Source organism: Fusarium subglutinans (genome assembly GCF_013396075.1).
Source record: "Fusarium subglutinans strain NRRL 66333 chromosome Unknown NRRL66333_c0000128, whole genome shotgun sequence".
Classification (NCBI taxonomy): domain Eukaryota; kingdom Fungi; phylum Ascomycota; class Sordariomycetes; order Hypocreales; family Nectriaceae; genus Fusarium; species Fusarium subglutinans.
Genome location: NW_023502191.1, coordinates 1 through 23,761, shown reverse-complemented (window position 1 = coordinate 23,761; position 23,761 = coordinate 1). Strand labels below are relative to the sequence as shown.

The 23,761-nt window shown below is 49.8% G+C and overlaps 7 protein-coding genes across 7 annotated transcripts; 2 read left to right on the top strand and 5 right to left on the bottom strand.

The window, feature by feature from the left end:
- Positions 1 to 1,014: 1,014 nt before the first annotated feature.
- On the bottom strand, positions 1,015 to 3,440 carry FSUBG_8911 (developmental regulator flba; the record flags this gene model as incomplete). The annotated part of the gene is made up of 3 exons (XM_036687368.1): positions 1,015 to 1,131; positions 1,242 to 2,579; positions 2,751 to 3,440. The coding sequence occupies 3 exons, from the start codon at positions 3,438 to 3,440 to the stop codon at positions 1,015 to 1,017; spliced, it is 2,145 nt and encodes a 714-aa protein (XP_036535566.1).
- A 9,231-nt stretch (positions 3,441 to 12,671) lies between these two features.
- FSUBG_8910 (cell division control 73) lies at positions 12,672 to 13,952 on the bottom strand (the record flags this gene model as incomplete). The annotated part of the gene is made up of 2 exons (XM_036687367.1): positions 12,672 to 13,316; positions 13,368 to 13,952. 2 exons carry the CDS (start codon positions 13,950 to 13,952, stop codon positions 12,672 to 12,674), a joined length of 1,230 nt encoding a protein of 409 aa, XP_036535565.1.
- A 1,667-nt stretch (positions 13,953 to 15,619) lies between these two features.
- FSUBG_8909 (mitochondrial carrier leu5) lies at positions 15,620 to 16,868 on the bottom strand (the record flags this gene model as incomplete). Its single annotated transcript, XM_036687365.1, has 2 exons — positions 15,620 to 16,588; positions 16,647 to 16,868. The coding sequence occupies 2 exons, from the start codon at positions 16,866 to 16,868 to the stop codon at positions 15,620 to 15,622; spliced, it is 1,191 nt and encodes a 396-aa protein (XP_036535564.1).
- A 646-nt stretch (positions 16,869 to 17,514) lies between these two features.
- On the top strand, positions 17,515 to 18,525 carry FSUBG_8908 (MT-A70 family; the record flags this gene model as incomplete). Its single annotated transcript, XM_036687364.1, has 1 exon — positions 17,515 to 18,525. The coding sequence occupies one exon, from the start codon at positions 17,515 to 17,517 to the stop codon at positions 18,523 to 18,525; it is 1,011 nt and encodes a 336-aa protein (XP_036535563.1).
- Positions 18,526 to 18,741: 216 nt separating this feature from the next.
- On the bottom strand, positions 18,742 to 19,401 carry FSUBG_8907 (uncharacterized protein; the record flags this gene model as incomplete). Its single annotated transcript, XM_036687363.1, has 2 exons — positions 18,742 to 19,279; positions 19,331 to 19,401. The coding sequence occupies 2 exons, from the start codon at positions 19,399 to 19,401 to the stop codon at positions 18,742 to 18,744; spliced, it is 609 nt and encodes a 202-aa protein (XP_036535562.1).
- Positions 19,402 to 19,879: 478 nt separating this feature from the next.
- Positions 19,880 to 21,194, top strand: FSUBG_8906 (uncharacterized protein; the record flags this gene model as incomplete). The annotated part of the gene is made up of 2 exons (XM_036687362.1): positions 19,880 to 20,288; positions 20,335 to 21,194. 2 exons carry the CDS (start codon positions 19,880 to 19,882, stop codon positions 21,192 to 21,194), a joined length of 1,269 nt encoding a protein of 422 aa, XP_036535561.1.
- Positions 21,195 to 21,790: 596 nt separating this feature from the next.
- On the bottom strand, positions 21,791 to 23,149 carry FSUBG_8905 (mitochondrial transport; the record flags this gene model as incomplete). Its single annotated transcript, XM_036687361.1, has 3 exons — positions 21,791 to 22,479; positions 22,533 to 22,830; positions 22,928 to 23,149. 3 exons carry the CDS (start codon positions 23,147 to 23,149, stop codon positions 21,791 to 21,793), a joined length of 1,209 nt encoding a protein of 402 aa, XP_036535560.1.
- Between the last annotated feature and the right edge of the window lie 612 nt (positions 23,150 to 23,761).

The following is a 23,761-nucleotide window of genomic DNA, read 5'->3' as shown; positions in this document are numbered from 1 at the left end:
AGAAAGAAAAAGAAGAGAACAACAATAACACAAACAACAAAGCTAACAAGAACATAGATGCCGTGAGTTTTGGTCGTCGAAAAACAAAAATCATTCTTCGCGCTGGACAAATCAATCAATCGATCGCATACTCAAGGCCATCATATATCCATAGTCATGATTCGGAATCTCAAACTCGGTCTCGGAAACCCAATGCAGCGCTTCTCGATTCAGCCAAGTACCCGACATAGGTAGGTAGGTACCTAGTTAAGAGGTAGCCAGCCATCACATTGTTGTGATATCACTTCTACCGTGTACCCCCAATGCCTCGCTTGGCGATACCAAGACGTCATACCTCCCGACGATGTATCGGCGGCCGACCCGAGCGTGATCTAGTTCCCATACAAGATTTTTTTTTTCATCGAGGTCCATGATCGATGAGTAAAATAGGGACCGAAACTAGGAACCGGCCGAGTGAGATCGGAGGCATCCGAACTTAAATAAGAGACCGTTGTCGGAAAGGCAGAGCCGGGCCGGGAGGCGGAGAGTTGGGCAAAGCATAGCATAGCCATGACCCCCATAACGCTAGCCTTGGAACCAAGGAAGAAGAGGCAACGAATAAAATACAACAAAAGGCAAAAAAAAAACAAAGATAGAATAGCTCGGGAAACCCAAATAACACCGATAATGCTTGGAAGGTATGGATGGCTCTAGGTGGTATCGTTTTGATGGTGGCAAACGCTCGGGTAGCCAAATCTGTCAAACGTCTCTATGCAAATGACTCGTTCGTTTAAAAATGAGGCAAATGATGGATGTGAATGCTTGCTCGTGTCCCTGTAGGCACTGACTCTCCTCCAGCGCTGCGAGGAAGGCTCCTTTTTCTGGTCTGGTCTGGTCAGGTCAAGTCATGGCGGCTCGCTTCTGGATTAGGCTTTCATTTCTCTTCTTCCTCTCAAGCTTAGCAGCCAGTAGCTAGCCATTAGCCAAGTGCCAGCCCTCCCTAGTGCAGCTTCTGGTCAGATCCCTTGGAGATCATCACTTTCGGTTTGATCTGCTTTGGCTTCGCTCAGGTCCTCGGCCGACCACGTCAAACTCATAGTTTCGCAATTGCTGCTCGTACTTGGGGCTGCGGAGGAATTTTGGTACAGAGTCCTATTTTTTTTCTTTCCGTTAGCATCTGTCATCCTGCGCATCATCGCTCTGATCGGCATGTCCGAGAACGGAATTGGAGGCTGGAGGGGCGGGTTTTAGTCAAAACTTACACTAGCCATCAGCTTGAACACTGCGTTTTGAGCGTCCTCAAACAGCGTCGTCACCTCTTGTAGCGTGTCAATCATGGCCACATCCTGTCCAACGGCCTTGGTCATGCGAGTTGCCAAGTTGTTGCGCAGTTGATGGTCAATGTTGAGTTCGCACGGCGATCCTGGAGCCAGGAAGGCGTTGTAGATACCATACGCCGAGGCCATAATCTCCTTGATTCCGTCCATGGCATTAGTGTTGGGCGACTTTTGAGCCGCTCTTGTGGCAGCCTTGCAGCTACGCACAAACTCGTCAACATCTTGATAGAAGGATAAGTTTTCTTCGCAGTGAGTATCTCGTAGTTGCTCACGGAAGAGGAGACGCAGCGCGGGGTCGTTGAGAATCTTGTCCAATCGCTGGGTGTTGGAGTCCCTAGTGATGCCGTTTCGCTGAGATGCGGCACCGCCTTCGCTCTCCGAAGGTCGGCCCCGAGAAGAAGCACCACTGACAAGATCCTTACCGCGTTGCGACAGCTGGTAAATGGCGTATTTGGTGGGTTGGAACAGGTTGCATCCAGGGTTTTGCGACATATAAGCTCGGTCCTGGGCCACGGGCTCCATTAATTCGTACTCAACGAATAGAGTGGCCACCTCAACAGTCTCTCGCTTGTCCACGATGGTTGAGCAGTCCATGAGCCAGTCAGTGGCAGCCTTGCCAGTGAAGGTGTCACGATATGTCTTGCCATTCACCTTGCGCTCGGCCGCCATCTTCACTCCGGTGAGGCCATCTCGGTAGTCATGCAGCGAGTCCGAATCGGCGGCGTTAACGGTGGTCTTGATGTTGCGGCCCTCGGAGCCAGCAAAGCGGCGGAAGATGACCTCGATTGTTCCTTGGTCGTGGAGAAGCTTATCAGTCTGTGGGTCTCGCTCCAACAACACCAGCTGGGTGGAGGCGAGGTTAGCCAATTCCGACACTTGCTTCTGTTGAATGCCGTTTCTAGCGCAGAATCTATCCAGAACAGTGATACCCTTGGGAGTTAATTGCCAAACAGAGCCCTTCATCGTGTAAACCTGCTGATATTTGCCATCTGCTGATTCGATAAAGCGAGCCTCCAGAAAACGTTGACAGATAGAGCGGGCCATGTCCTTAGCCATGGAGAAGGTTGTGGTTGTGGTGGTTGTGACGATACGAGAAGGATCCTTGGGGTCTGGCATACGGTTGGATTGAGAGAACTTTAGAGAGCCCAGGTTGTTGATGGCATCCTCGGACAGAAAGGTGTACTCAACCTTGGTCAATCGGACACGGTGGGCTGAGAGCGGCAGCAAACTGACGACAAGAGTTGAGAAGAGATCCTTGAAATCCTATTTGTGCAACAGTCAGTGGCTGTTTTTTTCTTCTCTTTTTCTTTTTTCTTTTGGAGAAACAGGGTTTCAACAAGACGCAATGGCGCAGAGGCTACGCGTGTGCGCGCACGAGGTAAAACGGCGCCTAAAGGCACACCAAACAAGGTTGGGTAGGACAACAGGGCGTACCTTTGTGAATGGACGGTCATCGTCCGTCATGCGCAACAAGCGCGAAGAAGTCTGGTGCATCTTGTTTGCTGTGGAGGACTTGATGGGGGGCGGGAGGTTCGGGTCTGTGGACGTATAAGGCTGGGACGGCGGGTTGTTCGCCTGCAGAGTCTGGGGAGCGACTTTGCTGTCCAGATATGCACCCGAGGAAAGCGATTGGTTTGAGGAACTTCGTAGACGGTGGTACTTGTCCGGACTGGAGGGTTCCGACGAGGGTGAGGAGCTCGTGAGCAAGGAGAGTCTTGAGAGAGCACCAGAAGACTGTCGAGGTCGAATGGCTGGCTCTGAAATAGCAGCAATGGCGTTTTGTGTGCGATCAAAGGCTGAAGCGGCCAGGGCAAATAGGCTTGTCGAAGAACGGTTGTTCAATCTCGAAACTGAGGAAGCCGTATGGCGATGATGGCTCTGCTGGGGATGATAAGGGACGTAGGTCGGCTGGTTTGAGGCTGAGGTAGAAGAATTACTGGAGGTAGCGGAGGTGTTGATATGTGCTGGTGGAAGAGGTGTAGGAAGAGGCGAACGATCCGAAATAGAAGAGCGTGGTGTGTTCGTGGTTGTATCCTGGTCCTGGTCGTGGTCTAGTGCGAGTGGTGTATCAGAAGGAGAGGCAGAGTGAACCGTGGGCCTTTGGTGTTGCGACAGAGTGGCCATCTAACGGGAACGAGAAAGGTCAGAAGGAGGGGAGTTTTGCGGTGACGGCAGTGGGAAAGGTTCAAATAAGAAGGAGGATGGACGTGGATGGATGTGGATGTGGATGTGCAAGTGAAAGTGGATGTGGATGTGTGGGATGTGGATTTTTTTTTTGGTCTGGTCTGGTTTGGTTTGGGTGAAGGAAAATCAGTCAGTCCAACTAATGGTCAAAGCAAGGACCCAGGTGTAAGTGTAAGTAACTAGAGCGCAAGTGGGACACAGACTGTGAAAGAAGAAAAGGATAGATACCCTCAGGTAGGTTTAGTAGAGCACCTAGAATAGGACAGGACAGCCTAGAGACAGAGAGAGGGAGAGGATAGGATAGGGATAGGGATTAGGGATTGGCAGCCCCAGAGTACCTAAAGAAAAGAGACGGTAAAAAAAAAGGTGAGAGTGTACAGGTACAGGTACTGGTACTGGTACTGGTACTGGTACAGAACCCCCCCAAGACCCAAGACCGGCCGACCCTACTAAAACTGAACTGAACTGAACTGAACTGAATTGAGGGGAGGGTGGGGTATCAAATGGGGTTCCCTCTAGTGAATGCACAGGCGTGTCCCTAACCTAGAAAGTCCCCTCCTGGTGGGTCTCTCCCGACCTCCGTTCTCTCGTTTGTCTGAGGTCAAAAGATGGGCGCTGAGAATAGCGGGCGAAATGGTGAAGGTGATGGTCTTGGTCTTGGCCTTGGCTTTTCGCTCTCCACAACTAAACTAAACAAGCAGTAGCAGAAGCAGTAGCCAGGGTCAAGGTCAGGGTCAGGGCAATCACAGGCTACTAGGCAGGCAGGTAAAGAAGCTATGTACCAGGGCAAGGGTAGAAAATCTCCAGCAGCTAAAAAAGAATCAAAGAGCGAGCGAGCAAGCGAGCAAGCGAGCGGAGACAGACAGACAGACAGACAGACAGACAGGCAGACTACCTAACGAGAGAAGAAGAAGAAAAAAACCCCCGAAAAAGAAGGAAAAGGAAGAAAAATGCAGGCAAGGGTCTATTCGATGTGGGCTTGCTTGCTTTCATCCATCTTCAACACCGCTGTCTCTCATGCTATGTATGCTGCAGCAACCCGTCTCGGAACGCCGGGGCCTGAATTGCTTGCCTCTCACTCACTCACTCACTCACTCAATTCAGTGATAACATGTCTCCAGGACAAAAGACCCCATGTCCTGGGGCTTCAGCGCATCTTCGCGCTGGAGTTGATGTATCGACATGTCGCCAGCCTGACCGGTCATCTCATTCTATGTGAGGTAGGCAGGTCGGTAGGGCCATATGTATGCATGTTCACCACGCCGTGTCTACCGTACCATAGCGTCCCGTAGCACAAGACACCTACAGCTTCTTTTGCAGAATTGGCGAATCAATTCTCATAAGTCGTAAAAGGAGGCTTTTGGCAACCTCTCGGCCAGCAGTAGTCCCTCTTCAATAGCGCCATTGATGCTTCCGGTACCGTACCTTTGGTACAGCACATTGCCTTTCGGCTCCGACTGAAACATGCAGAACAGAGGAAAATATAAATCAAATACCAACAACTAATAACGTTATTAGTTTCTGTATGTACGAATACATACCAACAAGTCGGGGAAGCCCGTCAGCAGCTGTACTGTAAGCGAACAGGGGCGTTGGCACTAAACAAAAATCCATTGATATCACCAGCCCAATGACATTGTAATATTCATATGACAAACGAAATGAATAGTTGTGATCATGATAACATGTCATTCTGATAGACATAGGCTCACGTCAATCCGGTAAGTATTTGTTCATCAATTTCTTCTCTTCCAGTGTCATGCCCCATCAACACTGCAGCTGTGAAAAGAACGTAGGGTTAATTAACCACCAAATCCACTCGCTGGCCAGACTTTGACATACAGCATACCCGTTTCCAGCAGCTTGCATGTCTGGTATTGACGCTGGGGCCCTCATAGCTCACATGCGCTATTGTTGCATTTGGGACTACATATATGCACTAGAGCGCTGTACGTAACGCGTTAGGGCATCAGACTTGTTGAGGGTTCACAGGCTGAAACCATTCGACTCTCTGAGCTTTGCGGAATGCCTGCACCATTCTTTGCTGATCTGCAAGCGGTCTGCAAAGCAAACTGCAGCACCTCCGCACCCTGCAACACCATACCATATATGTATAGTACATTGCTTGACTGATCTGATCGGTTGGCGTGCAACAGGCATCGGGAGCGAGACACAACTGATTGACAGTAAAACGGCGGTTTTGAGGCGTTGTATGACGACTCAAGCCGGGATCAAATCTACATTCTCAAGACCTTGCTCGAATCATCACATCTGGAATATGTTTTCCACCGCTGCAGTGATCCGTACGGATTCCGCCGGTGGCTTGCCCGCCACGAGCGTCTCTTGTGCAACCATGAGAGGCGAGTGTCCCCTGGGTCGACGCCTCATTGCAAATCACAGCGATTGAGAGCATCGCCTCGCCAGCGCCAAAATCTTTAGTCCATCCAAAAGCGCTTTGTCGGCGGCAATGCACTATAGCAGACGCCTAGACAGGAATGCTTACTTGGTAGATTTGCACAAAAAGCCCGTTGCCGTCCGTCCGTAGATGAGACAGGTTTGTACTACGTACGAAGTACTGAGTACGGTACACAGTTTCCCGTCGATGAGAAACCAAGCGCCGGACTGCTGCATGCTGGCATGAACCGGGACGTCAGACCGGGACAGCCACAGGCAATGGCACAGTAGAATGGAGGCATGCCCCGGTCAAATGTGACCTGTAATTCAGCGAATATTTGGTAAAAGGGGGAAATGTCTGGAAATGCTGTGCTGTGCTGTGCTGTCCCTATCTTTGTTGATCTCATCGTTCATTCCATCTGGGCTGCTGGGTAATAATCTTCTCTCTCACATGGTGAACCAGTGAGTGGCTGCTGAGCCGCGGGCGTGTGCATGACTGTCTCACCTCCACAGTCAATCAGTTCTCAGCCGGCCCTTGAATGCGCGTGGCTCCAGGGATTCCATTCATCATGCTAGGCTGTTTTCGGCTGGCAAACTTCCCTGTAGCCATGCTCAGTGCCTCCATCCACCGCATCACGTTGCTGCCATGCGATCAAAGCACCCAAGTTCCTGTGCATGCAACCATGCCGCGGCTGGGCGTGGCTGCCCCTTACTCTGCCCCACGCGGCCTCTTTCACCAAAGAAAGTGCTTCCAAATTGCATCGGAGCGTGCATCCGAAGCTATGCCAGAGTTATTCCACCTCATTTGATGTGCATGCTGCAAACTCTCCAAATCTATCCGTAAATTGTGAGCCATTGGCTTATTGCTACGCTGGTCATCAGATTAGTGACAGGGTTTTGTGTCTGCCGTCGGTTTTGAGTGTGGGATGCTGATGCTTGTTCATCTTACCAGGAACCGTCAATCACCTTGAATGGAGGTGACACTGAAACACACTTTTGAAACGACCTGGAGATGCCCGAATAAATCAAACACCAGATTCGTCTTGACGCATGAATTTGGCCTTGTCAGCGTCCCAGAATTGACACTCCGATTACTTCCTTGATAGCTACGCCTGTCGTTGTACAATTTGTTGCCACTGCCATGTCATGCTCAAGCGTGGTAGCTCGATTCCCTGACTCTTAGAATCTGTAATCTTGCGCCTCATCAGTCCGGAATTCAGGGTTCTCGTAAATTGGCCAGATTTTGGTTAAAGTGAAAAGACTGGTGGTTGTAAATCGTGGCTAACGAACGCCATAGATCGCTCTGACCTCGCTCTGGCGTCTGCAGTGGATAACGTGTGTGTCTCCGTCGGAGATTGATTATTATGAGAGTGTCGCTGAGCCTCATTAGTCTACCACTATGCTTCCCAAGAGCTAGAGCCATCCATTGGCAAGCGTGTCAAGAAGGTTGTCAGAAGGATCACTACGGTGTGCGGTGTAGTCGTGTAGGTGTATGTAGCACTCAGCCTTGGTTGGACTGTTGCTCCAGATTACCCCAAAGCACTAATTAATGCTGGGTGTGGGCAGCTGGGTTCAACGGGCAGGCAGATGTGCCAGTCCAGCCGCATCTCACACGAAGCCTGTCAGTATCTAAATTATCCATCTCTGCTCTGTGCTCACGTCACGCTCGGCTCACGTCCCAACTTAGAAGAACGCCAGTGGATTTGTCTCTGCCGAAGCGAAATTGTGATTCTCAGCACCGCGGCTTCTTTGGCTCCGAACTCACTCCTTCTAGAAGGTTTCTGGAAACTCGTCTCCGGGGCAGGGACCAGGGTCTTTGGATCTTGACTGGCTGAGCAATTCAACTCGACTCAAAGTTCCGTCCAGGAGCCAAGCAATCTGTCGCCGACAAAAAGCGTCTTGCCGTTAGATCAGCTGATCCCCTCTTGCGACGTAACCTTGAATAACATGAGATACGTATCCGCAATCTTCACAGCACTCGTAAGTCTCGTATGGATCAAGGTGAAGCTTGGGGGGACTGAGGCTCAGGTTTCAGAAATAGACTGCCTAATGGAGAGAACGGGCGACCAACAAGGAAGCTAAAAGGGATCCTGGTAACTTCCTAGCATCAAACTAACGTTAGTTCAGGGAAGGAGTAAAGCTTCGGAATTTGGTAGTGACTGTCTGTCTGACTGTTCGAGACACCCATTTATTGGAAGGAGGCTAGGTAAAAGCCAACAAGACATAACTAATTAGAGAAGGAACACGAGATTGCGCCTCTTGGGGATAAGATATCTACATTTGTCTTTTATCTCCGTGTTAGTCTGTTTGATACATTCCTTCGCTCGGGTACATCTACCGTTTACAATGCTGACTCTTACGGAGTAGAATGCTGCTTTTTCAAGCCCTGTACAGGGGCTAGAGGGTAATGACTGGGTATTTCTCAGTGGCGCGGTTATCATTAACCGTTAACCGATCCTGTCTAGCCTGTCTACAGAGTATCAAGCCTCATCAATGTTAAATTGAATCGTCAAGATTTAATGGTGTTGAGGTAGCCTGCACGTTGATGTCACTACCTGATCGATCTATGCTGAAATGATAGCAACGGTCTCTAATTTCAAAGGTATGTAGACAAGAAGCCAAGAAACTCTGCATGTCTTCCTATCTCACATATCACAGTGACTCTATGTATAAGCAGACAGCATGTTGTTACGCAAGATAAGGTATGTTTCGGGGATTTCTCATCATACACACGAAACTGTACAAGTGTTGCGAAACCTGGACGATAACAAGCAATCCAACTGTGGGTGGGCGAGTGAGCCGGGGCAGCTGTCAGAGTGGGAATAGTCGGGTTTGATGACCAGTTAATCTGGCAGATGAGGATGAAACCTCATGGCGTTCATCATCCTTACACCGCAACGTGACTGAAGATGAAGGCTGACAAAAAGCCAGCCAATCCGTTTCCCTATCATGAAGCAACCTGAGCCACGATCATCAAGTTCAATTCATGGCTCATTTGTGAGCGCGGCGTGTATAAACTGGGGACGCAGGGTTCGAGTTGATCAGGGCACCATCCACAACTCTCAAGTGTCTTGGTGTGACTGTGACTGTGACTGTGACTGGTCACCTTTCCAACCATGTCGGCATTCCCACGTGGCTCCATCACTGAGCTTGTCGTGCCGTGCAAGGAATCCGCTGCACGTAAAACTGCCATACAGATACGAAGCAATGGGTCCCCTCCTTCGCTTCGAAACACCGCCTCTCAAATGCGCAAGGAGGACACGACGGTGCAACTCCGCTTTATTGTTTCTATTCTGTGGATTTATGATCTGATCAAATATGTACATATTTGCTGAGTCTCGAACAGTGGTATGAGACAACAAGGCTATTATTATCCCTGACAAAACATGACGCGGTGACGCGCGCATTGCACACGTTTGTCAGCGATCAGCGCCATCTGAGCCCAGCACTGGAGAGGAGGTAATGAAGTGGCGGTATTGACCATTTGCAGATCCAGTTGAAGAAGCAACAACCAACACCAAGAACAAAACAAAGGAAAGAAAAGCAAAAAAGAAGAGGGTGTGAGGCGTGATTTTAGCAGTATTACCTGGTTGGTTCTGGCGGGGTCCGCCACGTGGGTTTAGAGGGAGCCACGCGTTTGTGACAACCAAGCTGTGGAGTCGCTTAGGCATCTTTTTCTCTCTTGACTGCAACCTACGTATCACGCTCACGTTCTAGGCCTCATATCAGCCCAACAATCCCGGAAACTTGTCACGGCAGTTCAAGCGAGGCTCTTCAACTCACCAATTGTACCGACACTACGGAGTAGTCGACGCTCAGTCAAGGCATCGCCGTTGATTTGCCTCTCTTTTTCTTCTAGGCCCTCGCTATCCGAGAGTCTGTCGACGTCAAAGCTGCTTGTGCTACCGTGCGATCCACTACAGCTCTTCAAGCTTCGGGATGACTTCTCGTTGGTTGGCCTTGCCTGGGCGGATTGTTTTGATCGTTGAGAACGATTGGTTATCGGGAGATGGATAAGCCGCTATGTGGGAGACGTGCATCAAAGGCTTGGACGGAGGCGGGCGGTTCAACTTGACGTTTTCAACCCAAACTCTTATTACGGTTCTGCATTAAGAGCCATGGACCATAATGAAACGCCTTGCAACTCCAAAGCTGAGCACCGTATGACGCATCATTCCTCAATGAAAGTTTGGTCGTTGGACTTGTCCACGATACCTTAGTCAAAGTTTCACATGTACCGTACTTACGGACTCTGCGGATCCCGGACACCTGGGTACGAAATCGTAAACAAAGCGCCCAACCTGGTCAACAAACCATTCAGCCCTCTCGTGGAGTCACGGAACTTGTGCATCATGAGCATTGTTTCGCCAGATCCCTCTACGTGCCAACAACATTCGCGAAAATCTCAATATCTGCAGGGTTCCAAATCAATCTGATTCGGTCCCCCTGTTCATGCTGCTTTTAAGTTGCCACGCGAGAGGGTACAATGTACTTTGCCATGTGCCTCGCACGAGGTAAGCGATCACGGAACAGATCCGTCTAACCATTCCGGGATGACGATATCCACAAAATCTGCAGACAATCCCGTCTTGTTCAAAACATCAGATCAGACAACCAACAGTTTCGCTCCCGTCACTTAAACCCAGAGGCTCTGACTCGATATCCTAGCTTAGCTGCGGATACAGCTGCCCGCTAGATGCTCTCTCATAGCAGGATTAACGGTCACGTGCGACCGTAAATCTGAGCTTCCAGCATGATTCATGCTCATGCCTACAGCCTTACCGTTATCCTGGTTCGCCCACAAACAGAACGGCCTTGTACGATCGCCAACTAGACGGCTAGTAGGCGTACTGGCGCGAGCTCCTGTGGTACGGCACTTGGTGATTACGAAATTGTCGGCATTGTGGTAGACCCTTCATATCGGTACTGAGTACAGGGTTAGGCACGGCGAACCCCGAACTCCAGTGCAAGCGTAACTATATCATATCTATTATATGGACCCTCCACCGGATATGAAAACGAGCAAGGTCAGGCTACGGAGGTACGAGTTTCTAGTCGGCGAACTAATAATGACTCCTGTAAAGCACGGCAGGCTAGGATACGCCCCTGTAGAGTGAAGCCTGGCCATTGACTAGCCTTGCGTACATCAGTACGCGACTAGCGGGCGATCTGGTAGACGGGAGCCAACATTCGGGATTGATTTTCCAGGTCTCAATCGCATCTTGACTTGATGATGTGTGTATCTTGGTATACAAGATATGCCTATCGACAGGCATGTCGCTAGAGGGCGCTAGAGGTTGTATTTCTCAGCCGTGTGATCCAACTCGTGTGAATGGTTGCTTCAAACATGCAGCAAGTGCCCCTATTTCTTGGGCTGAAATCCGTGCTCAACATCTTTTCCAAGCGTACGTACTATCCACCAAGTCCACCCACCACGGGAATCCATCGTGCAATTCCACTCACTAGAAGCCGTCGGCCGCCAAGTGGACAATGCTTGGGCGCCATCTCTCTTAAACCACGGAGCATTTCCTATTCAACATGCTGAATACTACCTTGTATGCGGTGAACAATAAATGTGAGGTTTATCGCGGCTGTGCTCACTGAAAAGGCTTCGACTCCTGTATCGTGGCTAGGACCTCATTACGCTACTTGTTATCATTGCCCAAGACGCAAATGGCCAAATACGCGCCAGCATGTTCGAATTTGACTACCTGCGGGACGAAATTGCTAGGGCTTGACTCAAGCGCACTTAGTGACCACCTGATACATTTCGTACGAGTTTATGACGATCTCCCAGTCTGACAGCCCGGGAATATCTTGGACCTAACAAAAACGACTGACTCGTGTGCAGCACCTCTTGACCTCCCCAGACTCGCCAGCAGCAAGCTCTGTGTGGGGAACACTCTAAGGAACAAGCTGAAGGTTTTTAGATCAAGATCGGTCGCCCAAGTTCAAACTCAGCATTGGATAGAAGCTCTGGGCCAAGAGGTTTTGTCTTGGGGGTGTGCAGTGTCGATCGACAAGGTCAAGCCCTACTTGCCGCTGCATACTGACACAGACGATTCGCTGTCATGTAGCTACTGGCGTCTTTGTTGCGGGCGTAGATACGGTAGTTTCTGCAACCTTTCCAGCCTGTAGGATCTGTGCAAATCGATATATCGTGACTGAACTCACGATGCGTTCTCGGCTTGGAGAGCTTTGACTCGGTGGGCTATAGAGTTGACTAGAGAAGTATGTGTGTGCAATTGATATATGACCATCCAGTCGGATATTATGGAGGACGCAAACTATCGAAAGGGTGCAGTTTCGTGCCAACAAGTCGATGCTGCTCTTTGGGTATCATCGTCGATAATGAGGGTAGAGTTTGGCATCGCGGAGTCGGAGACGCTGAAAGCCTGAAACGACATCTATATGCCGCTAACAGAAAAGTAGCAACAGGGTAACGTCTGACTTCAGATTCAACACTTGCTGACGTTATACTGACACCCGCTGTAAAAGCGAAATTTCAATTGACCTGGATTCTGAAATCCTGTATGCCACTCGCCACAGATCGTACAACTAGACTAGATAAATACGTCTACATAGCAAGAAACCGTTCTAACGCCATCGCTTTTAATCCCCCTGTACCTCGCCACCCTGTAGGCATGTTCGGTACAGACAGGAATGCAAGTCTTTTCTCTCCCGTTTGGACCATAACTCCATTATGTGAAGCAACCCTCCACAGCGAGCCTCGTTTTTAGCAATACTTCATGTACAATAGAAATGTGAGTCCTTCGACTATATCGATGAGGGAGCCCTGTCCTTTTTCCAACCCCTGTATCGCATGTTCTCTTCGATTGCCCTCCAGATCTGCTCCACGATCTCCTTATCACGGAATCGCGAAGCATCATGGCCTTCTCCTCGCCATCGGTCAATGCCAGTGGACAGGACGCGGTGACCCCAGTTGCGGATATTATCCGGAGCTGACTCTCCTCGCCAACCGACATATACGCCCAGTGTGTGCTTGAAGAGCTCGTTGGGGTCACTCCACTTGTAGTTCTTGAACTGCCAAGTCTGACCAGTCGTGAGAACTGCCACGATTCTGTTCCAGTACTCAGGCTTGAACGCTTCAGGACCCTCTACAAGGATGAAACGCATTGGGCGATTTGGGTCGATGGAGGGGATGATGCGCTGCACATGAAGCATGTTGCTCATCGCACCACCTGCATCGGTGGGCACAAACTTGCCGTCCTCGAGGAACGATCGAGCGTTTGATAAGCGAAGCAAAGAAGAAGCAGAGGGAGATAGGAGAATAATAGGGTCTGGTCGTCTTGTAGGAGGTTTTTGGTTAAGGGCAAGTGATGGGTTAGTGGGAATGCTGGAGCTGGACTGGTATTTCTTCTGGATGAAAGGCGCAGCAAGTTTGCGAACATGGGAGAAGTCCTAGCGAGGTCAGACCAAAACTCAAGGATTTCTCAGGTTGCAAGGACTTACCGTAGGTTTGATGCCCCTTAGAACGGTGTTGCGATCGCCCATCTTTCGTTCGCTATTGTAGATACCAGCCAGTCTCGGGTCCATAGTACCACGGCCAGATCGCGACTGAGCAGTTGAAGTCACTGCGCCCGTCTTCGCAGCTGCGGTCTCGCCAGCAGCCGCCGCATCTTTGTCACTAGGCAAAGGCTTGATGTACTCGCTCTCCTCGCTAGCACCTTCGAGCCAGGTAATCAGATCCAGACGCTCAATGAAACCCAAATTTTGAACCTTCCCCGAGCCACCAGCAGCTGCCAGTTCTTCGTTGAGCTTTGTTGCGGAAGCATTATATTCAGGGATAGCGACCTCGCGGTTCAGCCAAGCAAAGTAGATACTGCGCAGGTCGACGGGCTTGTCTTGCGACACAAAGCGCGTCGGGTTGTCGATAGGAACAGCGACATCCCGATCGGGGAATCGCAAGTACGTCGCCTGAGATAGAGGAACTTCGGTCGCAGAGGCATCGGCTGATGCGGTGGGGACAAAGGGCGCGTTGGAGGAGATGGATTGGCGAAGGAGTACGAGTCCGTCGAGGTCGGCGGCGGACGCCATGATGAAGATGGACGCGCGGGAATAGGGAGCAAGGCTGAAAGAGCTCTATACGTCTGTACTGGTCAAGAAACACCAATTGACGAATAGCGGAATCTAAATGGTTCGCGATTCGAGAGTCTAGCGTGTTTGTTGGTGGTGGAGCTTTGATGAAGTGAAGATGAAAGGCTGAGGCTGAGGCTGCGCCTGGAATTTTGGCAAGCTCACTTAGCTTCACCTATGCCGGGTTGTCATTGGTCAAGCACATATGTGGCCAATCAACGATCTATAAACTCATCTTCAACTTCAACGTCAATTGACAGTAGAGTCAGCACCAATCCACGTTCTGTAGAATGATGCCACTGGACGCCCCGTGTTTTGCATTGTATGCATCAAGCAGATCTTGTTCCTAGTGGTGTTGACGTTGATCCGTTATTACCGTCATACCCGGGCTTGACTCGACTACTCGACCGCTCTAGGGTAAATTACTCGGAGAGTATTGCTACTAGTCAGAACGCTACCTTAGGTACTGAACGGCATTTCATGTGACTCTACAGTAGTATTGAATGTCACCTACTGCGTAGCAACTCGTCTATGCATGTTTGGCGTGCTTACTGTGCATGGAGCTGCTTTAATTGGCAAGTCATCATGTTTCTCTTGGGTAACTTGTAACTCTGTTTCAACTGCCGATATCGCCACAACACCACGAAGATGCAGCTAGAGAATTTGCATGTCAGACACGTCATAGAATACAAAGCAATGCTTCGTTCGCTGGAGAGGTATGAAGAAAAAGTCTATCAGATTGACGATACCGTCTCGGCTTGCCAATCCATATAGCTCACCTCCATCTTCTCGTACTTGACCCCAGTCTACAACGTCTGAGCACAAATCCTCTAAAATCCAGGGTTTACAAACACTAGTTGATCATTGACGGGTAACTTACTTAAAACCCCCATGCCCAACTCACTCGTAAGTACAGATACTTATCATCGATCTAACCACAACTTCTAGAAGCCGTCGCCCATCCATGATTTCTAGTCCGCATCTAGCCAAACACCAGCACTTTGGCGCCACGACTACCCTTCACGCCCCATCCATCTCGAGTCTGCACAGCCAGAACATGACATCGAAAACCCTTGGAAGCCTGGCACGTGCGGGCGAGCTATAACCGTAAACTGCGATCCCTTACCCGGGATATGCGTTAGCTCTCTCAACGGCGTTAAGCCAGTTCGTGCAGATCACTTACTCGCCCCGGCTGCTTGGTCTGGTGAACTCTTAGCCCGATGAGTAATACGACGACATCCCACGCTCAGAGGGCGTCGGGTTCCCAGATCTAGTAAGAGTATGAGAAAAGGGGCGCTATTCAGAATGAATTACACCACAAAGATACCACGGAGGCCGCCGCCTCATCTTATAGTGCGTGGCAAAGGCGCCGCCATGAAACAGCAAAAGAGCCTTTATTCACGGATATTGAATGGGAATAGACATATTTCCACACATGAGAACTTTGCTCATAAAGCCACAAGGTATTGTACTTCTTGTTGTATGTACACCTAGCCGTATGCCCCTATTCGACTTCACCAAAAACCTGTCCCAAAAGATGTGTGCAATTCCGCTTCCGTTCCGCGCAATGACTCCGTCAACGCCAAATCAATCCTGACCTCCGATGGTGCTGTAGTACTCAAATGCATCTATATGCCAAAGACGAGCTTCATGCGCTCATACGTGTAGAATGCGACCGCCGCCATTGGGAACACCTTGACGTATCCAATGGTGAGGCCAACAAAGAAACCAGGAATACCCCTCTCTCGAAAGATCATACCAGCGGTTTCTCCTATCCTCAGTCGACGACCGTCACCAACGGCACCGCCAACCTGCATTCGTCGTCGAATGACTTCCAGAGGGTATGACGCCGTTTGAGAGATCAAACCAGCGATTCCACCAGCAGTAAGCTCTGCCCATGATCGTAAAGGCGCTGGCTTTCCTTCAGGGTGGTTTGCCTTCTTCGGCAGTGTCGTATGCTGCGCAAAACGAGGCGATCGCAGGATATCACCAACAGTATCGTGAGTTAAGAAAGACATGCCCGCATATGGAAGCATGCCCATGACTGTGGGAGCGAAACCTCGGTAAAAGTTGATAAGTCCTGTCTGAGGAGCAATGGCTCCAACTGTCGCTGCTGTCGCTTCCGCTGCAGCAGTTGCCGTCGTAGGCGCATTAGGTAGGCGAGTCGTGGTTGTTTTCTGAACGGGTTGCTCGTTATAAATCTGACGACATATTGATGACAAAGAAGAGTGGCCGTCACGTTTAGTCTCGAAAGCAAGTCGTACTCTCATAACTTCTAAAGGATACGTGAAAAAGACGGAGGTGACACCAGCCAAACTTCCACTGAGCAGTCTTCTCACTGGTGTCTCATGGTGTTTATCAGGGATAATAATGGCTCGAATTTGTTCGTATGCGAGGAATTTGATACCGGCGTAAGGAAAGATTCGTAGTAAAGTCGCAGAGTGTCCACGGTAAAGTCCAGTGATGCCTTCATATCTATGAATGTCCTTCATGGCGCTTGCGACACCAACCCATGATCCTGTGTATTTTGCGAATCGTGGATTACTGGCCTGGAAGAGGATCTTCACTCGATCCAATGGTGCGACGACAGTTTTGCCCTATTTCAAATAGTCAGAAACTTCTGGAGATCTCCATCTTCGGCTTCGACAAACTTACAGCGCAGCCAGCTAAACCACCCGCAACTCCAGATTTCCACACATATTCGAAGCTGTTCATTTGTGCCTTTGGTGCTACTGCTTCCTGGTCCGTAGGACACACAGGAGGCTCCTTTGGCGACTTGCTGAGTGTGTGAGAAGAGACATGGCTCTGGATATTTCTATTGCGTGCAACATCGGCCATTGAGGCATGCTCCATCTGAGCAGCGTCGGCAGAGGACATGGCCCCGAGGCTCGCAGAAGCACGTGCCTGACCTTGTTGAACGGATTCGAGGCCTACGGGCGCGACATGCCGTGGCAGAGTCGAATGGGGATCGGTGTTCGAAGCCAACGCGACTGAGGTATTTCGGTTTCAGTGGAATATTCTCAAAAACTTGGAGGAGTAATAGAAACAGGTTTTGCGGGGAGGATGAAGAAGTTCGGATATGGGGAGGATTTTGGAGGTGATCCCGGCATGCGGCGCGGCAGAATTCCCCCGGTCAGAGGCGGCTTGGACGTCATTAGACCGACGCTCAGTGGGCGAATACAGGCCCCCCACAAGTTTTTTACAAGTGAATGACCTCCACTAGCAAAGGTGGTCACGCCCGCGGAAATGGAGATCCCCCAGAACCCTAGAAAAATAGAGGAATTAGGCCATCAGGGGTTCAAGACCTGTCACTTCAGTGGGCTAATGCGCTGATAATCCACTGAAAACTTGTCGTTCCTCAGCACATTCACAGGGCAGGGCATGGCGAGGCTTAACGGTCCCGGTGATCAATAACCGAGCCGAGGTTTGCCGACCATCGCCGCGAATTTTATTCTTTCAACCGCGGGTTAAGCAAAAGCCAATCCAGGTGGAAGAATACCTAGTCATCCGAGTCAGCTAAGTTATGGAGGCCAACAGCCACAGAAGCTCCTCTATTCTCTTTGAGAGCCCAGACAAGAGCCTCATTGTTCTAGACATCCCCACGTCTCTAGAAGAGAGCCAGGTTCTCCCGTCTCAGATCCCCCGCCGCCGCATCGTCTCCGCAGAGCCCCCCACAAGTCCGTTTCCGACGCCGGAGCCCCGGCATGGAGGAGGCGACCACTCGGCATTTGCGACTGCGTCTCCTGGCGCGCAGTTGGCTGAGCTCATGACCACTGAAACGGTCAGCAGCACCTTACAGGACCTTGCCAGCAGATACTCATATTCTGGACCTTTCCATCGGGACCGGTTTTTTCAGTCACAACAATCACCGTCAGTAACCGCTCTACCGCCTTTGATACCAGACAAAGCCGAATTTCTTGATGGCTCTGTTAAGGCCATGCGTGATACTTTTCACATGTCGGCTCCCAAGTTTGATCTTGTTGTGTTAGATCCTCCCTGGCCAAATCGATCTGCCAGGAGAAAGACAGACAAGTATGCTACTGTATCAACTCTTACCGAAATGCGCAACCTTTTGCTACAAATCCCTCTAGCTTCTCATCTTGCACCAGATGGACTCGTTGCCGTCTGGGTCACTAACAAACATAGCATTCACGACTTTTTGACTTCCCCAAAAGGGCTGTTCGCTGCTTGGGGTCTCGAGTTTGTGACTGAATGGACGTGGCTCAAGGTTGCTGCGTCAGGTGAACCCCTCTACGACATTGAGTCAACATGGAGAAAGCCATGGGAAAAGCTCATTATAGCGAAGCGCATCGGAAGCAAGAAGCCAGATGCTCTCGAGTCTAAAGTCATCGTGGCGGTCCCTGATGTCCATTCACGAAAGCCCAGTCTGCGAGGCCTCTTTCAAGATGTCATTGGCAAAGAATGTACTGGCCTCGAGATCTTTGCTCGTAACTTGACGGCTGGTTGGTGGGCTTGGGGGAACGAAGTATTGCGCTTTCAACAACCCGAACATTGGCATGAAATAGAACCATGAGACAAAGAATATACGAGCTTTCAGCGTCTATATTTGCGCTCATATTCTTTAACCCGCCTGCATGCATTGCCGATCCAAGACTAGTTACAATAATGTACAGTTGTGATGGCCGCTTATCCTACAGAGGTCCATCATCCGTGGCTCCTCATAGAATTGCCGCCTCTTTCATTAGCAGTTTCCTGCAGTTCCAAGTCGTCATTCGCCTTTCGTAGTCGTTTAAGCTTCATTTGCGTCCTTCTTAACCTCTACTTCCTCCTTGTTCAGTATCTTCTCCCATTTAGGATCCAAGATAACATCGTTAGTCCACTTCTCCTCTCCCGATAACAGCTTTTGTGCCATATTGGCCAACTCTTGTCTCTCCTTGGACGGGAGCTGCTTGCTCCTGAGAGGAATCTCGAATCGCTGTTGCGAAATATGCTCCTGATTTCGCTTCTCCAACATATCCTCGCGCATCTGGAACAATTGGTTGCTCCAGGGTGTTTTATCCTGGGGAAGTTCGGGCCATTGGAAGGGCTTTGCCAATTCGACAGTCATGACCTTGAGGGGTTTGGGGCGGTACCACGAGCGCGAGTGGGAGTTGCGCTGGGTTAGAGGTTGCTGCTTGACGTATGATCGGACCTTTGTGACCTCAACATTGTATAGGTTCCAGAGGTAATCTCGGAGATCGAACTTTGTGAATCGTAGAGGGACTTGGAAAGTGGCCTCGTTTGGTGGGAGGTGATCTTTTCGAAGAAAGGTGATTACATGGTTTGGCCTAGAGATTGTCAGGATTGGTAGACAGCAGAGAGGGATCAAAGGTACTTACAGGAAAACCTGCTTCTGGCCCAGCTTGAAGCCGGGCAATTGGCGAGCTACAGTCTTTGCTACCTCGGCCATGGTCGTCGTTTTGCCCTTTCAAAAGTGGTCGGCGACGATTGATTTGGGATGTGAAGAAATTCGATGACTGGCTCTGATTGGCTTCTACGGCGAAAGTGAACTTCCGGGAGGGGTGCGGGGATTGAAGATATTATAGGTGCACGCCCCGCATCCAGCAGTGTAAGAAGGTGAATATCATTTCACTTCACGAGGTCATATTCATGACTGGGGTAAACTATCAAATATTTAACACTAAAAGAGGCTATTTTGGCACTTCAATTATCTTCCTAGCCATTTGTTACAGCACATTAAGCGAAAATCATTGGCCTGGGTTGAAGTGACATCTCCTTAACTCAGTTGTCTCACGGGTACTCGCAGTGCAACAATTACTCCTTCTCATCAACACAAAACGAAGCCTATTCTTTCTCCCCACAACAAAAAACAAAACAACAGGAACATCGATCTCCAGAGCCGCCCTCATGATCCATAAACACCCAAAATGCAAAAACACACCAAATCAAAGCGTTCTTTGAGTCCGACGACTCGGGTCTCACCTCGTAAGAGACTCAACTATGATGCAGACACTCGCAAGATGTCGAGTCCCACAAGCTATAATGAAGATGTTCAGCTCAGCTTCTTGACAATCGATGAAGAAGATGAAGAAGAAGTCCCTTGTTCTAACAGCATGGAAGAGTTGATGAAGTTGGAAAAGGAGCGATATCCTGGTGCCAGTACTTGGGCTCCTGCTGAGGAGCGACTCTTTGAGATATTGTACATGCGACAGGATCTACCCATGCTTCCAACAACATGGGATGTAGATCTACGAGGGGTGCCAATCTCAGATATCGTCTTCCAGACTTCGGATGATTTCCCTCCCATCATCTATGCTCACTCAAAGGACTTTCGAGGTATGTTAATCCTCATATTATGGTGTACATTACTCACTCTTTTTAGCAACAACCGCACTTCTTCGTCTCATGGACCTAACAGCAAAGACCAGGACAACCATTCAGAGTGGCCTTAAGATGAAGGTACCGCAGCTCATCAAACGAGAACTCGACAAGTATTTGAGCTGGGCAGCACAGGACGGCGATTACCTGCATCTACGTATTGTTCCGAACATCCTGACGGAAATTGTAGACACGAAAATGCTGGAAGATGAGATCACTGAGCACATCCAGAACCGTATGAGAGCTCTCGCAAAGCTTCAGCGAGAGTTTCTCCGAGAGGATAGAAACCCCCAGTTCTGGGATGTTATCAAGCCCAGTGTATTCGCATCTCCGAAGATCAAACTAGAGCCAAATGACGGGCTAACATCGTTTGGGGGATGGCTCACGCCTGCTGAGAGCCGACTCGGCTCACATCCTCGAGTTGGAAACGTGATTCCAACCACCGAAACCCATGAAGTCGCTGTCAAGATCGAACCTGGACTTAAGAGCCCCAGTATCTCCACAAGAGTACTCCCCAAGACAGCGATGATTTCGAGGGAGTCGTACCATTCACAGTCCCCATCGCCCTCTCTCCCCGACGAACCCCAGACTCCCCCTCGACACATCTACCGTCGCCACCCTCCCGTGGTATACGGTCTCTTCATTATAAACACCTGGGTTCTTGTTCTTACCGTCGATTCCTCCAAAGGATCCGACGCCCATGTCAGTTTTCAGGTCCAAGTCGATTTCAAAGATGAACACCAGGGGATCTGGAATGCCCTGACCATTGCTATCGCAGTGTGCCTTGCTCGCGATGAGTTACGTACTCGTGCGAGCGACTTTGAGGAGTTGCCTTGCGTGGAAGATAGTGATCCGGATGCTTGATCTGCAGGATATTCCAATAATTATGACGATTATTACGAAGGAAGGAATACCAGAGTGCATGTTTCACTACTGTTTGTTGCTAATGCGCTTTGAAGTTGTGTTTTATACCCCTGATTTTACAGACAAGTGTTGACTTGAGTTTTTCGTTGTTATCAAGAGGTTTTCATGTACCAATTATCAAGTCCTCGACGCCATTCACCTTACCAGAGAATTCCTCGAGTCGTTGAACCAGTCATTAAGCAAATTTGCCCTATTTGAAAAGTCATAATTGTGAAGTCAACAGAGAGCTTCTATGCTTCATGCTCTCAACTCTATTCATGTCCTGATATGTCTGATCAGTCATTCCCTTCTATTCCCAACGCCCAACAATGACGGCCGTCCGCAGCCCCAAACGTCTCTTTCTATCTGTACATAAATGTCCATTGCATTTCATCTCATAGAGTCCGCTTCTCTAATGCGTGAGTTATACAGGGTGGGGGGTGAAGCGGGGAGGAAACTTTTTGCGACCGCGCGTGAATAAATGTTTTTAAAATCATAGCAAGTAAGGTAGTAAACGACAAGGTGAGAACAAGGTGTATGTGCATGTGTGGAGATTTTTACATTTCTTCTCGTTCGACGGGCATCAGAACCTCAAGCTGTCGAAGGAGTCGTTGGTACAAGAACAGCATGCAGCCACTCTGGATGAATGTCCATACTCCTCGGGGTCCGACACCGCGGAACCATCCTGCTACGCCTTCAGTGCGGTAGATGACCCGTAGGCCGGTGAAGACGGAGGATGTGTCGAGAGCAATGGCGCCAGGCCGTGGCCGATGTGTGCTGGGAGAAGAGGTGGAAATGTGTCGAACTTGTGAGTTGGCATGGTGGTCTTTGGGATGTCGGGACTCTGTTGGTGTGTTGACTTGAGTCTGAAGTCGTGTCTTGACGACATCGAGGGGACAGGTGATAACACCGGCAAGACCACCAGCTGCGGCACCTGTAAGAAGCTCTAGGGAAACTCCGATATCGCGGCTCTGCTTGTATTTGCGAGCCCAAGTGGTGAACTGTTCCCAGAACATGAACTGCAGAGCTGAGAATGGCAGATCACGGTAGAGAGTGGCCTTGTAACCGTAGAACAAAGCAGACGTGCCTTCTGCGCGCACAATAGTTCGAGCAGCGTCGATAGTACCGCGATAGTTGTAGCCTGAGGTGAAATGTGGGTTGTTGTAACGGCCTTGAAGCTGGAGGCGTGTCTTGAGAACCTCTGAGGGGACGTAGACAATAGATGCTGCGAGATCTCCAAGGAAACCTATAAGTTTGTTAGCGTCTGTACTGCTGCTGGATCTCATTGTGGTGCCGTACCTGCTGTGAGATATGAAATATGCTGTTGCACGCCGTGATCTATCAAGAATCGCTTGCTCCATTCATATGTACCGAAGAACATAACCGTTCCTGGAAATGAACCTCCAAGCGCAGGAATCCATCCACCGTAGAGACCCCGTCTTATACCCTCCTGTCTCCATATCGTGTAGTAGGATTGTCCCAGCGATGTGTATTTTGAAGGAACGTGGGGATCGCCCTGTTGTCTCGTCTTGACAGTGTCGAGTGAGTGCATGAGCAGATCGCCTGTAGATCCTCCAATACCACCTGCGATCATGGCCTGTCGAGGGGTCCCATGTTAGCGCACCTGGAAACGAATAGGTCGAAAACGCTTGGCGATGCGATCATGGCACCCTGATCTGATAGTTCTAACGTACGTGAAGATACGGCGGTCGCCCCTCAGCCTCGACATCTTGTGCGGTCATGTTCTGGTCACTGGTCTTGCTTCTACTACTTTCCGAGCGACGACCCGTCCAAGCAGCATGACGATGCTCGGGGGATGGCGCAAAATCGCTCGTCGCAGTCGTCGATCCGTCGTTCGTCGTCGTCGATTGAGCGAAGACGAGGTCAGAATCTTGTTGTTGAAGACCCAAGGGCATAATCCGGGTTCGGCAAAGAAATCGAGCTCGGGTCGGAGGAAATTGTTGAACGAGTCGGTGACGGCCCAAGGCGGAAGACTTCGGAAGCAAAAAAAAAGGAAGACAAGAGGATCCCCAAGAAAGAGAGAAGAACAAGTAATTAAGAGGGATCGCTCTGTCGCGAAGTTTCGTCGTGGGCGAGTGGCGGGCGTCGCAGGGTCGCAAAGAATAGATAAGAGTCGAGAGTCTGGGCGATGTCGTTTATGAGAATTTTGATGAAGGAACCTGGTCTTGGCGAATTGCGGCTCTAGTTGGCTCTGCTCAGCGGTTTCTTAGTGGCCGATCAGGGACCGCACCTGGATTTACAGCGCACTTTACCTTAGGTACCTAGCTAACTACGTCAATGGAGGAATGCCCGATGAAAGAATTTCAAGAAATGACCGAACGGGCTTTCGGACTGTTATCTTATCTCACCTCATCATACGCCACTTCTGCCCGCATACAGCACCTAATTCATTAGTGGTGAGGCTTCAGTGAGATCATATGAGTTGATTGTCTCACGAATAAAGCCTAACGTATGGTTGGTTACTTTAATTTTTTTTTTTTTTTTTTTTTTTTTTTTTTTTTTTTTTT